The sequence below is a fragment of the Ceratotherium simum genome, chromosome 2 (assembly GCF_057802395.1).
Source record: "Ceratotherium simum simum isolate JZ-2026a chromosome 2, ASM5780239v1, whole genome shotgun sequence".
NCBI lineage: Eukaryota > Metazoa > Chordata > Mammalia > Perissodactyla > Rhinocerotidae > Ceratotherium > Ceratotherium simum.
This window is the reverse complement of record NC_141901.1, coordinates 28,594,608-28,611,547: the sequence shown is the minus strand read 5'-3', so window position 1 is coordinate 28,611,547 and position 16,940 is coordinate 28,594,608. Positions and strand designations below refer to the sequence as shown.

Sequence of the window (16,940 nt, the reverse complement as noted above, 5' to 3'; positions counted from 1 at the left end):
GAAATACCAGTAAGCAAAGCCAACAGATCACCTAAATACATCAACAGGCAAAGGCCCACTCCACAACATGTAGTGGTAAGGCTGGCCAAAGTCAATGACAAAGAAACAATATTAAGGGCAGCTAGACAAAAACAAAAAATAATGTACAAAGGAACTCCCATCAGGCTCTCAGCAGATTTCTCAACAGAAACTTTACCGGCTAGGAGAGACTGGAATGATATATTCAACATACTGAAAGACAAAAACTTTCAGCCAAGAATACTCTATCCAGCAAAAATATCCTTCAAATATGATGGAGAAATAGTAACTTTCCCAGATAAACAAAAGCTAAGGGAGTTCATGGCCACGAGACCCCCACTACAAGAAATACTCAAGAAGGCCCTCAGGCCTGGAAAAAAGGAGAGAAAGGGAATACAAAGCTTGGAGCAGGGAGAAAAATAGGTAGACAAAATCAGAAAAATAGGAGATCTTTACCAGAATAGGTTAGCAACCACTTAAATACCAAAATCAAAGATCAAAGGAAGGAATTCACCAAAAATATATTTAACCTCCTCACTGTAAACACACATCCACAACACAAGATAGAATAAGGCATGACAGGAACGACTTAGAAGGGGAAGAGGAAAGTGGTTGAATTGATTTAGTATAAGGAAATAGGCCATCAGATGATGGACTATCTCATACACAAGATTTTTTACACAAACCTCAAGGTAACCAGTAAACAAATAATCCAAACAAAATCACATATGATAAACAAAGAAAACTAGAAGAGTCATAAGACAGAACAACCAAACTGAATTGGCCGTCCGAAGCAAATGGGACAAGAAACAAAGGAAATGCAAAAGAACTGGAAAATAAGTGACAAAAGAGCAACATTAAGCCCTCATATATCAATAATTACCCTAAATGTAAATGGATTGAACTCTCCAATCAAAAGATACAGAGTGGCAGGATGGATTAAAAAGCAAGACCCAACAATATGCTGACTCCAGGACACACATCTCAGCTCTAAAGACAAACACAGGCTCAGAGTGAAAGGATGGAGACAATATTCCAAGCTAATGGCAAACAAAAGAAAGCAGGTGTTGCCATACTCATATCAGACAAAGTGGACTTCAAGATAAAACAGGTTAAGAGAGACAAAGAAGGGAAATATATAATGATGAAAGGGACACTCCTTCAAGAAGACATATCACTTATAAATATATATGCACCCAACATAGGAGTACCAATGTACATAAAGCAAATATTAACAAACCTAAAAGGAGACATTAACAACAACACAATATTAGTAGAGGCTCTTAATTCCCACTTACATCAATGCATAGATCATCCAGACAAAAAGTCAATAAAGAAATAGTAAACTTAAATGAAAAACTGGACGAGCTGGACATAGTAGTAGACGTATACAGAGCGCTCCATCCAAAAACAGCTGACTACACATTCTTCTTGAGTGCGCATGGAACATTCTCAAGGATAGACCATATGTTGGGAAGCAAAGCAAGCCTCAATAAATTTAAGAAGATTGAAATCATAACAAGCATCTTTTCAGACCATAATGCTATGAAACTGGAAATCAACCATGAAAAAAAAACTGGGAAAGTGACAAAAATGTGGAGATTAAAAAACATGCTACTGAACAACCAATGGATCATTGATGAAATTAAAGGAGAAATCAAAAACTATCTGGAGGGGCCAGCCCGGTGGCGCAAGCATTTAAGTGCGTGCGTTCCACTGCGGCGGCCCGGGGTTCGCCGGTTCGGATCCTGGGCGCGCACCAACGCACTGCTTGTCAAGCCGTGCTGTGGCAGCGTCCCATATAAAGTAGAGGAAGATGGGCACGGATGTGAGTCCAGGGCCAGTCTTCCTAAGCAAAAAAGAGGAGGATTAGCATTGGATGTTAGCTCAGGGCTGGTCCTCCTCACAAAAAAAAAAAAAAACAAACAGTATCTGGAAACAAACGAAAATGAAAATGTGCCATACCAAACCATATGGGATGCAGCAAAAGCGGTCCTGAGCGGGAAACTCATAGCAATACAAGCCCACCTTAACAAACAAGAAAAAGCCCAAATAAGCAACCTCAGATTACACCTAATAGAACTAGAAAAAGAAGAACAAACAAAGCCCAAAGTCAGCAGAAGGAGAGAAACAATAAAAATCAGAGCAGAAATAAATGAAATTGAGACCAAAAAAAGAGTAGAAAGGATTAATGAAACAAAGAGTTGGTTCTTTGAGAAGATAAACAAAATCAACAAACCCTTAGCCAGGCTTACTAAGAAAAAAAGAGAAAAGGCTCAAGTAAATAAAATTAGAAATTAAAGAGGAGAAATTACAACGGATACCATGGAAATACAGATTATAAGAGAATACTATGAGAAATTATATGCCAACAAATTGGACAATCTAGACGAAATGGATAAATTTTTAGACTCATACACCCTCCCAAAACTGAACCAAGAAGAAATGGAGAATCTGAATAGACCAATCACAAGTAAAGAGATTGAAATAGTAATCAAAAACCGCCCAAAAAATAAAAGTCCAGGGCCAGGTGGCTTCTAGGGTGAATTTTACCAAACATTCAAAGAGGATTTAATACCTGTCCTTCTCAAACTATTCCAAAAAATAGAGGAAGATGGAACACTTCCTAAATCATTCTACAAGGCCAACATCACCCTGATACCCAAGCCAGACAAAGGCAATACAAAGAAGGACAATTACAGGCCAATATCGCTGATGAAGATATATGCAAAAATCCTCAACAAAATATTGGCAAACTGAATACAGCAATACATTAAAAAGATCATACACCATGATCAAGTGGGATTTATACGAGGGACACGGGGATGGTTCAACATCCGCAAATCAATCAACGTGATACACCACATCAACAAATCCAAGAATAAAAACCACATGGTCATCTCAATAGACGCAGAGAAAGCATTTGACAAGATAAAACATCCATTTATGATAAAAACTCTCAACAAAATGGGAATAGAAGGAAAGTACCTCAACATAATAAAGGCTGTTTATGACAAACCCACAGCCAACATCATACTCAACAGGGAAAGACTGAAAGCCACTCCTCTGAGAACAGGAACAAGGCAGGGTGCCCACTCTCACCACTCCTATTCAACATAGTACTGGAGGTTTTGGCCAGAGCAGTTAGGCAAGAAAAAGGATTAAAAGGAATCCAAATAGGTAACGAAGAAGTGAAAATCGCACTATTTGCAGATGACATGATTTTATGTATAGAAAACCCTAAAGAATCCGTTGGAAAACTATTAGAAATAATCAACAACTACAGCAAAGTTGCAGGGTACAAAATCAATTTACAAAAATCAGTTGCATTTCTGTATGCTAATAATGAACTAACAGAAAGAGATCTCAAAAAGATAATACCATTTACAATTGCATCAAAAAGAATAAAATATCTAGGAATAAATCTTACCAAGGAAGTGAAAGACATATACAATGGAAACTACAAGACATTATTGAAAGAAATTGATGATGACATAAATAATGGAAAGACATCCATGCACATGAATTGGAAGAATAAACATAGTTAAAATGTCTATATTACCTAAAGAAATCTACAGATTCAATGCAATCCCAATCAGAATCCCAAGGACATTCTTCACAGAAATAGAAAATGGATACTAAAAGTCATATGGGCCAACAAAAGACCCTGAATAGCTAAAGCAATCCTAAGAAAAAAGAATAAAGCAGGAGGCATCACAATCCCTGACTTCAAAACATACTACAAAGCAATAGTAATCAAAATAGCATGGTACTGGTACAAAAACAGACACACAGATCAATAGAACAGAATTGAAAGCCCAGAAATAAAACCACACGTATACAGACAGCTAATTTTTGACAAAGGAGCTAAGAACATACAATGGAGAAAGGAAAGTCTCTTCAATAAATGTTGTTGGGAAAACTGGACAGCCACATGCAAAAGAATGAAAGTGGACCATCTACTATCGCCATTCACAAAAATTAACTCAAAATGGGTCAAAGACCTGAAGGTGAGACCTGAAACTATAAAACTCATAGAAGAAAATATAGGCAACACACTATTTGACATTGGTCATAAAGGAATCTTTTCGGATGACATGCCTACTCAGACTAGGGAAACTAAAGAAAAAGTAAACAAGTTGGACTTTATCATATTAAAGAGCTTCTACAAGACAAACGAAACCAAAATCAAGATGAACAGACAACCCACCAGCTGGGACAGAATATTTGCAAAACATACATCTGACAAGGGGTTGATGTCCATAATATGTAAAGAACTCACACAACTGAACAACAAAAAAACAAACAACCCCATCAAAAAATGGGCAGAGGAAATGAACAGACACTTCTCCAAAGAAGATATACAGATGGCCAATAGGCACATGAAAAGATGTTCAACATCACTAATCATCAGGGAAATGCAAATCAAAACAACACTAAGATATCACTTCACACCCGTTAGAATGGCTATAATCATCAAGACAAAAAACAACAAATGTTGGAGAGTATGTGGAGAAACAGGAACCCTCATACACAGCTGGTGGAAATGCAAACTGGTGCAGCCTCTATGCAAAACGGTATGGAGATTCCTCAAAGAATTAAAAATAGAGATGCCCTATGATCCAGCTATCCCACTACTGGGAATCTAGCCAACGAACCTGAAATCAACAATCCACAGAGGCTCACGCACCCCTACGTTCATTGTAGCATTATTCACTATAGCCAAGAAGTGGAAGCAATCTAAGTGTCCCTCCACTGATGCCTGGATCAAGAAAATGTGGTATATATATACAATGGAATACTACTCAGCCATAAAAAAAGACAAAATCGTCCCATTTGCAACAACATGGATGGGCCTCGAGGGTATTATGTTAAGTAAAGTAAGCCAGAAAGAGAAAGACAAACACTGTGTGATCTTACTCATATGTGGAACATAAACTAACACGTGGACAGAGAAAACTGTATTGTGGTTACCATGGGCAATGGGGATGGGGGTGGGCACAAGGGGTGAAGGGAGACATATATATGGTAATGGACAAACAAAAACGTACAACCCCAAATTTCACAATGTTAAAAACTATTAAAACATGAATAAAAAAAATAAATTAAAAAAAAAGAAAACAAAAGGAATTGTTATAGAAGGATAATTTTTAGAATAGGCTTAAAGCTAGAAGTTGAAGGAGACTGAAACTTACTTAAAATAGAGTAAAATAGATAACTGAAATGAATAGGATGCATCATGGAAGGTAACAAAACTAGAAATGAAGAGGAGGAAAAACAAAGTTAAGGTTAAGGTTGAAAGGTAAAATCAGGAGTGGTATGAGACTTAGAGGAGTAAAAATGAGAATTCGCTATGCTGGGCAGGGAAGAATGTGGATGAAATAAACAGTTCACTTTTTTTTTCTTTTCTTTTTTTGGTGAGGAAGATTGGCTCTGAGCTAACATCAGTTGCCATTCTTCCTCTTTTTGCTTGAGGAAGATTGTCCCTGAGCTAACATCTGTGCCAGTCTTCCTCTATTTTGTATGTGGGTTGCCACCACAGCATGGCTTGATGAGTGGTGTGTAGGTCCACTCCTCGGATCGGAACCCCTAGACCCCTGCCGCCGAAGCAAAGCACGTGAACGTAACCACTATGCCACGGGTTTGGCCCCGAAACATTTCACTTTTGAAGCAGCTCATGAGGGGAAGATTTTGTAAGCAGACACTGTTGTGCCTGGGAGGCTTGTCATCTCAGAGGTACTTGCCAAATGTTATGAGGTCGTAGAAGGGAACATTTGTCAAATTTTGGGAGCAGTCTCATTCCTCCAGAAAGAGTCTGCTTTTTTGACAAAACCCACAATCTACTGTTATGGGTGGGGTCTCTTCCGTCTACTGTAGGTCTTTTCTTTCTTTCCAGTAAAGAAGCCAAGATCAGTAAGTGATAACACAGTAGTTACTTAGTTTCCTTCCTCTGCATATTCCAGTGCAGAGAGCAGTCCTTATCTGGTCAATTGCTAGGTTACCAGAATCCTGGGAGATAGGCAACAAAAGAAAATATGTGGCCAGATCTCTCTCCAGTGCATAAAGCATTAAGATGATTATCTTCTTGTCTGGAAGATGAGAGTTGAGCAGGAGTTGCTGCTGAGCAGGGAGGAAGGGTGTCCTGAGCAGACGGAGCAGTGTGAGCAAAGACTCAGAGATGTGACAAGCCTCGGGGATTCATGGACTGCCAAGCTACCCAGTGAGGCAGCAGTAGGGCCAAGGAGGGGAGAGAAAGGAGAGGACTACATCACAGAGTGATTGTGAAAAGCAGCAGGATAGTCAGGAATGAACAATCACCATCATAAAATTCAGACACGATGTTATTACCTGACGTTTTAGGGCTCCTTGAGCCCTTCTCTTTGACTTAGCACAATGCAGATCTACACTAGAGTTGCTTTAATTTCCCAGGCTCAGTAGAAGACCATTTCTTGAGGACTAACTTGCAGACAGAGTGTGTTGGTGTAAGCATGCAAGTGTTCAGATGAGAGACCGGGACGGGAAGCAGTGTTGGTAGTGGAACCAGGCTGCCTGGCTTGACTCCTGGGTCTGCTGCCTACTGGGAATGTTTCTTGGGCAAGTTACTTCACCTTACTATGCCTCAGTTTGCTCATCTTAAGGAGGGGGAAATAGTACCTGTGGAACTATTATGGAAGAGTTATCTCAACTCATAGGATGATTATGAAGATTAAGTTAGTTTAAAAGCACATAAAATATGGTTGGCACAAGTAGTGCTTAAATTTGCTATTTCTAAATTTATTACTATCATCACTATTGTTGTAAGAACCAACTACTGGAATCTTTCATTACCATACTTTAGGTGAAAATATAACCCACAATATTTGGTGTTAACCTTTGATAATGTTAAAATACCATTTCATATAATAGCAGTAATGAAAAATGTGTTCATGGTGAAATAATAAAACATAAATATTTTGACATGAAAGAAATTTAAAACTCAGAAAAGGGATTTCTCTATAACTAAACCAATGAAATAAAATTGAAGACAGGCATAAAAACAGCAAAGAAAAAAGTCATGGTTTGCGGATACCTCTGGAACAGGTTGGCTGAACAGTAAAGAATTGACTTTGGACCTTAGAGTGTATAGAACTGAGACCCGTGCTCAGTCAGCACTGGCCCAGGGTCCTACAAATGCAGTGATGAGTGAGACATGGTCTTCAAGAAGGTGACAGTCTCGCAAGGAGTGTCAACAATAAAGAATTACAATATGCAAAATGCTATGAAAGAAGTAAATTGGGGCAGCATGAGGACACTTAGCCCAGTGTTTTGATTGAGAGATGTCAAGAGGTTCGAGGAAGAAGTAGCATCTAGGATGAAACTGAAGGATGAGTGGGTGGGAGGAGTGGCAGGGTCTCTGGTCAAAGCTGAAGCAAAATGGTGCATGGAGGCGAGAGTGCTAATGTCATTTAAGTAACTTAATGGGCTTGACATGGAATGGAATATGGCTTGAGAATAGTGTGTAAGAGTGAGCAGCGTCCTGATAGTGACAGGTTTTAAGAGTCTGTTAGCTGTGTTATGGAGGCTTAGACATTATCTTGAGGGCAATGGGGAGCCATTGACAGGCATGTGACTTGGTAGAGGGTTGGTCACTGTATCACATCAATATTATTCTAGTTGCAGTGTGAGGAATTGCTGAAGTAGAAATGACATTATTCTAAGGAGAAAAATTCCCTCCCTCCAAAAAAAAATCCAGAAGTAAAAAATTTATCTAAAAGCCTAGCAATATAGTAGCTTTACTATAGGGATATATTGGATAAACAGCTCAAACAGCTACCTCAGGGAGCTTTTGAGGGAATGCACGCTCCATAGATCAGCAAAGGAAGATTAAGTTATGTAAAATAATGTCCAAGAAAGCAAAACTTTTCATGTAAGGCTGTTCAAAGTAGTTCATTTGTGATATTTAAATGGCATCTATTCATTTATAAAACGCTCATTTCACTATTATGAAATGATGTCTTCTATTTTGAAGTTCTGCAGTCCATATTTATTTTGATCCATGAAATCCACGATGCTCATTTCATCATTACCTCTTACCGTAGCATTTCATGAGCACCCACTGGGTACGGGGTGTAGTAGAAAAAGAACGCGTGTGGTCCCTGACCTCTAGGAACTTGCCTTGTGAGAGGAGACTGAGCCCGAAGTGACAAGTGGTCATGAGTTTGTGTTTCCAACTATGAAAGAGTAATCCCAGCAGAGTGTTACATGCTATAGAAGACTTAGAGGAGAGGTGAGTTTTGGAATGAATTTACAAAAAGTGGAGAAGGATGCATACCTCTATATTTTCCAACTAAAACCATTGATATTGTGTCTTAAATTTACTGTTGAATGAAAAGTCACCTTATTCCCCAACAAACCAAAAGCTGATAGAATGTTATTTAAAATAAAGCGAGAGACATCATCCATAAGTGTCACCATTTGGGTAAAAGCATGGGCCAGTCATGTAACGTCTTGATGAGAACCTTTCCATTTATTCTGTACTACCTACCGGCCGCCGGGCTGGTGAAAGAGGTAAAATGCTCTATTTTTGTGTTCTTATCTTCTTCTTTCTAGATGCCTGTGGTGATCCACCAACATTCAATTCTATGAAGCTGAAGGGTGTCGCTCAATCCTCTTTTAGGCCTGGGGACACAATAGAATATGAGTGCCGTCCAGAATACGTGCTCAAGAGACCTCCTCCTCCTACCTCTACTGTCTGTCAGTCTGATAACACATGGAAAACTCTCCGGGAGGCTTGTACAAGTAAGCAAACAAAACTTATTTCGTATTTTTTTTATCGCTTTAGAGATAGTCACACATTTTATGGTGTATATTCCCCTACTGCAATGATGGTTTTCTCATGTGAATTTAGGTTTTAGAGAGCAATGTATATTTTCAGGCTTTGAAAAATCTCCAGAGAATCTTTTTCTTGGCAGTTGGTTACCTAGGTAGATCTGAATCTTAAGTTTGGCCTTAGAATAGTTAAAGAAAATAAATAATAGTCCCATGAATTCAAAAGAAGAGTTTTGATTTGGATTCAAATCTGTTTTAAAATTCACATAAAAGAATGAATTTGAAAATTACCTTTTAGGAAAATCATGTCCACAGCCAGCAGAACCCGTAAATGGCAAAGTAGAACATGTAAATGGAACTTTGGATTTTGGTTCACAGATTCACTATGCTTGTAATGAGGGGTAAGTAAGTTGCTCCTTAGAGGAAATAAGGTAAATGTTATAAATTCCATTTTTGTTTCGCTTCTCTTCTTAAGCGTTCCCATAAAGTTGATTTCATTTTGCTTACTATGTGACAAGTTCTACTTGTAGCCGGACAACTCTTGGGCATTTTCTGGAGACTGAAAAGATGTGTAATTAATAGAAAGCAATTTAAATTGAAGGAAAGCAAAATTGTATAATACTGTATGTAATAATAAGCCTGTCACAAGCATTAAAAATGCAGTAACCATGGTGACTTTATCCTTGACATCAAAGTGCACCCTATTTAAAATGGTCAACTGTCAGAGTTGAAGTGGGGTTTATGGAAATGGGATGTAGCATTGCCATCCAAAGATATTCTTATATCAAGATAGCTGTGTAAGGTGTCAGCAGACCAAAATAGACCTGGTTAGCCTGGACCATAATGTTCATCAAGATTTCTAAGTTGGCAAACCTTATCTTTGAGACTGCTGCAAAGGAGTAGAGCATCTCAAAAAGAGGTACTGAGCACCTAATTATAACCTTTGTTCTATGGGGCTCTTTTAGTACTTATTTATAACCTTTGTTCTATGAGGCTCTTTTAATAGTATGTATTGGGAATACTGGGCATTTATGAAAAATGTGCATTTAGAGGGTAAATGTAATACACTATAGAAATGCAACTGATTTTTTTTTATCAACTTTGTATCCTGCTACTTTGCTGAATTGATTGATTAGTTCTAATTTTTTTGTGTTTGTGTGTGCCTGTAATCTTTAGAGTTTTCTACATATGAGAGCATATCATCTGCAAACAATGATCATTTTATTGCTTCCTTTCCAATTTGGTTGCCTTTTATTTTTTTTCTTTCCAAATTGCTCTGTCTAGAACTTCCAGAACCATGTTGAATAGAAATGGTAAAAGCAGGCATCCTTGCCTTGTTCCTGATCTTAGAGGAGAAGCTTTCAGCTTTTCACCGTTGAATATGATGTTTGCTGTGGATTTTTCATGTATGGCATTTATTATCTTGAGGTGGTTTACTTCTGTTCCTCATTTGTTGAGTATTTTTATCATGAAAACATATTGAATTTTGTCACATGCTTTTTTGCAGCAATTGGGATGATCATATGTTTTTTTCCCCTCAATTCTGTTGATGTGGCATATTACGTTGACTGATTCATATGTTGAACCATCTTTGCATTCCAGGAATAACTCCCATTTGGTCATGGTGTATAATCCTTTTAATGTGCTGCAAAGTTGTTTGTTAGGATTTTGTTGAGGATTTTTACATGAGTGTTCATTAGGGATATTGGTCTGTAGGTTTCTTTTCTTGTAGTGTCTTGGTCTGGCTTTGGTATCACGGTAATGCTGGTCTCATAGCATGAGTTTGGAAGAGTTTCCTGCTCTTCAAATTTTTGGAAAAATTCGATAAGGATTTGTATTAGTTTTTCTGGAAATGTTTGGTAGAATTCACCAGTGTGACCATGAGGGCCAGGGCTTTTCTTTTTTTGGAGATTTTTGATTACATTACATTCAATCTCCTTACTCGTTATGGGTCTATTCAGATTATCTATTTTTTCGTGATTTAGTCTTGGTAGGTTTTTTGTTTCTAGGAATTTGTCCATCTTATTTGGTTATTCAATTTGTTGGCATAAAATATTTCATAGTGCTCTCTTATAACATTTTTTTATGTCTGTAGAATCAGTAGTAATGTCCCTGCTTAATTTCTGATTTCAGTAATTTGAATTTTCTCTTTTTTCTTAGTCCATCTAGGTACAACCTTGTCAATTTTTTTGATGTTTTCGATGAACAAACTTTTGGTTTTATTGATTTTCACTGTTGTTTTTTTCTTCTCCATTTTGTTTCTATCAGCTCTAATCTTTATTATATACTTCCTTTTGTTAGCTTTGGATTTGTTCTTCTTTTTCTAGTTCCTTAAGTTGTAGAGTTAGGTTGCTGATTTCAGATCTCTCAATTTTTTTAATGTAAGCATTTTTAGCTATACATTTCTCCCTTGGCACTGCTTTTGCTGTATGCCATAAGTTTTGGTATGTTATGTTTTCATTTTCATTTATCTCAAAGTATTTTCTAATTTCACCTGTGATTTCTTCTTTTTTTTTTTTCAATTCAGTGGTTGTTTAAAAGCATGTTGTTTAATTTTCACAATTCTGTGAATTTTCCAGTTTTCTGTTTGATATTTGTTTCTAACTTCCTCCCTTGTGGTTATAAAAGATATGTTGTACAATAACTGTCTTTTTAAATCTGTGAATTAATTTATATTAATTTGTAGCCTACATAATTATGTTATTTGTCATATAATTAATTGTATTATTAATAACATTAATTTGTTTTATTCATTTTTGGCCTGACATATGGTCTATCTTGGAAATGTCCCATGTGCACTTGAGATGACTGTATATTCTGCTGTTGGGTAGACTGCTCTGTATATGTCTGTGACATCTAGTTGGTTTATTGTGTTGTTCAAGTCCTCTATTTCCTTACTTATCTTCTGTGTAGTTGTTCTATTCGTTATTGTGAATGGGGTATTGAAGTCTCCAACTATTATCATAGAAATGCCTATTACATAGAAATGTGTATTTTCCCCTTCAATTCTGTCAGTTTCTGCTTCATATTTTTTGATAGGCTGTCATTAGGTTCAGAACTGTTTATAATTGTTATATCTTCTTGCAGTATTGAACCCTTGTTAATATATAGTGTTTGTTTCTTGTAACCTTCTTTGTCTCTTGTAACCTTTTTTGTTTGAAGTCTATTTTGTCTGATATTAGTATAGCCACCTCTGCTTTCTCTTGGTTACTATTTCCGTGGAATAACTGTTTCCATCCTTTCACTTACAACTTATTTACATCTTTGGATCTCAAGTGATCTCTTGTTGACTGCGTATAGTTGCATCATGTGCTTTTATCCATTCTGCCGAGCTCTGTCTTTGATTGGAGAGTTTAATCCATTTACATTTAATGTAATTACTGAAAGGAGGGACTTACTTCTGTCATTGTGCTATTTCATTTCAATATGCCTTCTGGCTTTTTTTATCCCTCATTTCCTGTAATACTGTTTTCTTTTGTGTTTAGTTGATTTTTTTGTGTGTGTGTGAGCAAGATCAGCCCTGAGCTAACATCCATGCTAATCCTCCTCTTTTTGCTGAGGAAGACTGGCTCTGAGCTAACATCTATTGCCAATCCTCCTCCTTTTTTTCCTCAAAGCCCCAGTAGATAGTTGCATGTCATAGCTACACATCCTTCTAGTTCCTGTATGTGGGACGTGGACCGAGCATGGCTGGAGAAGCAGTGCGTCGCTGCACACCTGGGATCCGATCCCGGGCTGCCAGTAGCAGAGCACATGGACTTAACCGCTAAGCCACAGGGCCGGCCCTGTTTAGTTGATTTTTGTAGTGAAATGGTTAAATTCTTTGCTGATCTCTTTTTGTGTATATTCTTTGTCTATTTTCTTTGTGGTTACCAGGAGGATTCCATTTAACATCCTGTAGTTATAACACTCCAATTTGAATTTATACCAACGTAACTTCAATAAATTATAAAAACTGCTCCTCAACAGATCCATCCCCACCCCTTTTGGATTTTCATGTCATACTAGCCTCTACCCGTATAATTTTAATACTAGCTTCTACAATAATAATTACCTTCTTTACTCTAGAAAGATTAGTCTCTTAAATTAGAAAACAAAAATTGCAGTTACCGACCATTGTCACAGTAATACTAGCTTTCATAATTGCCCATTTATTTACCATTAGGGAGAGCTTTATTTATCCAAATGGCTTCGAGTTACTGTAGAGTCCTTTCATTTCACCTTGCAGGACTCCCTTGAGCATTTCTTGCAGGGGAGGTCTAGTGGTTAGGAAATCCATGTGCTTTTGTTTATCTGGGAATGCCTGAGTTTCTCCTTCACTTTTGAGACACAGTTTTGCTGGATAGAGGATTTTTGGGTGACACTTTCTTTGTTTTAGCACTTTGAGTCTATTGGCCAACTGTCTTATGGCTTCTGAGTTTCTCATGAGAAGTCTTCTGATAATCTTGTTCAAAATCCCTTGGACATGATGATTCAGTTTTCTCTTGCAGCTTTCAAGATTCTCTCTTTGTCTTTGGCTTCTAAAAGTCTGGTTATGATGTGCCCTAGTGTGGGTCTCTTTGAGTTCATCTTACTTTGAGTTTGTTGAGCTTTTTAGATAATTATATTCATGTGTTTCATCAAACTTGGGACGTTTTCAGCCATTATTTCTTCAGCTATTCTCTTTGCCCCTTTCTTTCTGTTTTCTTCTGAGAGTCCCACAGTGTTGATGTCGATCTGCTTGTTAGTGTCCTGTGCGTCCCTTAGGCTCTCTTCACATTTCTTCAATCTTCTTTCTGTTCCTCGGGCTCAGTAATTTCCATTCTCCTATCTTCAGGTTCAGTGATTCTTCCTTCTGCCTGCTCAAATCTGCATTTAATTCCTGTAGTGAATTTTTCATTGCAGTAATTGTACTTTCCAACTCCAGAATTTACTTTTGGTTTCCTTTATGTTTTCTATCTCCTAATGGATATATCCATTGTGTTCCCACATTGTTTTCTTGACTTTCTGCAGTTCTTCTGTTGTTTCTTTGAGCATCTTTAAGATAGTGTTTTCTCTCTTCCTTCAAATTTTATTGAGGCCCCAGGTCCTTGGGGCTCACACAGGAGGCCACCCTGCAGGCAAAGGAGGAGCCAGTGGAGAGCCCGTATTTGACCTTCTTTCTGTGGCACAGGTTGTTGGCGTGGCCATACTTCTTGCGACAGTTGACAGCTCAGGGGTATAGGCGAGCGTAATACTTGCAGATCATCCTGTAGCAGTAATATTTCTGGGTGAGCTGGCACCAGGTACGCAGTGCACTCTTTCTGAATATTGTACCCTGTGAGAGTGCAACTATCCTCCAGCTGTTTGCCTGCAAAAATCAGACACTGTTGTTGGGTAGGAAGCCCTTATTGTCTTGGATTTTGGTTTTGACATTCTCAGTAGTGTAACTGGAGTCGACCTCAAGAGAGATGGTCTTGCCCATCAGGGTCTTCATAAAGATCTGCATCTCTGTGTCTGCCACTCAGCCTCTCACCGTAGGAAAAGATAGTGGCAGTAGTGGAAACCACTGATTTGCCGCCAAGAGCACCTGTGTAAGACAGTTATTTTAAAGTCTTTGTTTAGTAAATCTACCATGAGGTCTTTTTCAGGAGCCATTTCTGTTGATTTATTTTTCCTTTCAGTGGGCCATACTTACTGTTCCTTTGTATACCTTTTGATTTTTCATTGAACTGGACATTTGAATCCAATAATGCGGTACTCTAGAGAGATTATCCCCCTTTCCTAAGGCTTGATGTTTTATTGTTTTTTGGTTTTATTTTTGTATTGTTGTAGAGTGTCTCTGTGCTGAGGATCAGCCTGACATATAAACTGAAGGTCTTCTCAGGTCTTTTCTGAGCCTTTCCCTGGACCTGTATAGTCACTGTCTAATTTTCCCCTCATATGCATTTGCTTTTCAGTGTTCTAGTTTGTAATGTCTGGCTCCTGAAGGGGGAAAAAGTGAAAAATGAAGGGGGCAGCAAATGGTGCTGGATCTTTAAATCCCTTGAAAGTCACTTCAGCCAGCATGGAAGGGGCTTGCAAAAGTGTGCGTAGGTGTGACAGCAATGGCTTCCCACCCCTTTGTCAGCTTCTCTGTGATCAGAAGCAGCACTCAGTGATAAGAGCACAGATCCCTGATAATTGGAGGACAGAGTCCTTTTTGCCCAGCCTGGCTCCTACAGGCTGCTTCTAAGCTGCTCCAGGGACACATGCACAGTTGCCTGTTAGGGGTCGGGTTGGGTAGCTGCCACTGTGCTAGGAGTTGATATTGAAGGACATTAAGGCTAATTACCTGTCTAAGTCTTCCCCGGGAAATTGCAAGCTATCAACAGACTCCAGACTTCCTAAATAGTTACATCAGGCAGATTCTACCAGTGCAGTTGTTGTCTAGGTGGGAAACAGATTCCTGGTGCTTCCTACTTTGCCATCATCCCAGAATCCACTCCTAATATATTCTAATATAGAATCAGTGAGTAAGACTTGGGGGAAGAGTCCGCTGGAAGTGTGTACAGTCTGTTTTAGTTACTGTTTTTTAATTTGATCAAGTAAAAATATTGAACATCCAGGTAATACTTATAGAGAGAGAGCCTGTTGGGCACTTTGAGGAATACCAAAAGGTTAAGACAGAGACTTTTCTCAAGAAGTTATAGCCTTCTTGAGAAACACAATATAACCAGAAAGATGTCAAAGCAAAACAAAAATGAGAAGTACCAAGTACATAGAATTACTCATGCTCATTACAATGCGAGTCCAGAAGGAGGGAGAGTACTGTGAATTTAAACCATCAGAGATTTCCTCCCGTAGTATTCCTGAGCTATTCTTAGATATTCTGATCTAAAGGACATTAGTAAGAGCTAAAACTTAGCTGGCACTCACTGTGTGCCAGATGCTACCTCATCTAGTCCTCAGAACACCCCCTGAGGTTCGTTCTATAGCCCCTCTTCATAGATGAGGAACCTGAGCAAGAGAAACATTAAGGGACTTGGCCAAGCTCAAATAACAAGTCAGTCATGGAGCTGGGACTTGAATCCAGGGGGGAAGGTTTTGGGCCTGTTCTCTCTACTCACCTGTTGTCCTTACTGAGCAGATGGCGTGAGCAAGGGCATAGAAATGAATGTGTGATATGATTGCCAGAGATAGCAAAGAGTGCAGACGCACAGCTATGACAGATTTATTTAGACATTTTTCCTCTTGGCCAATGTGTGTTCAAATGCAGAAACTCTTTAATTAAATTGCAGGTTTCATTAGCAGGTCCATTGTTTTACAAACTTTTCTCAAACTATTGTCAGGCAGGAAAACAACCATATAAAACTTTTGTTCATTATTATTTGCATCTTGTTAAGTAGTAAAGAACACGGTAAGTTTTTCTTTTTTCTTTTAGTTTTAACTTAGTTGGACCAAAAATTCTATATTGTGAACTTGGAGAAATTGCAAGTTGGAGTGACAATCCCCCATTATGTCAAGGTAAGTGTATTCTCTCTTTAGAATTTCGAGCAGCAGTTGTCACACTTTTTGGCCTCAGAACCCTTTTCCCCTTTGAAATTAACAAAGATCCCAACGAGGTTTCCTTTATGTGATTTATATCTTGACATTCATTATATTGGAATTAAAACTAGGACGCATTTTAAATAATTATTTGTTAATTCATTTTTAAGAACAGTAAGCTCAATACGTGTTAACATATGCGACATATTTTTATGAAACATCAATTTTTCCAAAACAAATAGAATAGTGGCACTGTTTTACATTATCGCAAATCTCTTCAATATCTTTCTTAAAGGATGACATCTGGGTTCAGTCTGTTGCATTATCACACAGTTTGTAGCCTCTGGAAAATTTCACCCTACACTCATAAGGATGAAAGTGAAAAAAGACAACAATAAAAATTGTAAACCACCAATTTAGCAAATGGATATATTTATAAATTACAAAGCATTTTTCAAGTAGCACTGAGTTTTATTTTTAATCACAAGCATATTTTCTCATTAAATTGTCAGCATCTCTTATCATGAGAACAAAAGACAGCATGACCTTGTAGATAAATGGAGATATTTCATATAGATGTTTTATATAGGTATTTAAGAAAATAGGTTTATTTTGAAAGTTCATTTCTA

General features: G+C 38.0%; 1 protein-coding gene and 1 pseudogene across 7 annotated transcripts in view; one reads left to right on the top strand and one right to left on the bottom strand.

Annotated features, from left to right (window-relative positions):
• LOC106800999 (membrane cofactor protein-like) overlaps positions 1–16,940 on the top strand; it is a 59,021-nt gene that overhangs the window by 3,613 nt on the left and 38,468 nt on the right. For all 7 annotated transcript variants that reach the window (XM_087439760.1, XM_087439721.1, XM_087439728.1 and 4 more), the window contains exons 2-4: positions 8,608–8,796; positions 9,125–9,227; positions 16,208–16,290. In XM_087439760.1, coding sequence (XP_087295886.1) covers positions 8,608–8,796; positions 9,125–9,227; positions 16,208–16,290 — 375 coding nt within the window. The remainder of the gene's footprint in view (positions 1–8,607; positions 8,797–9,124; positions 9,228–16,207; positions 16,291–16,940) is intronic.
• LOC106800978 (ubiquitin-ribosomal protein eL40 fusion protein pseudogene) lies at positions 13,877–14,293 on the bottom strand (annotated as a pseudogene).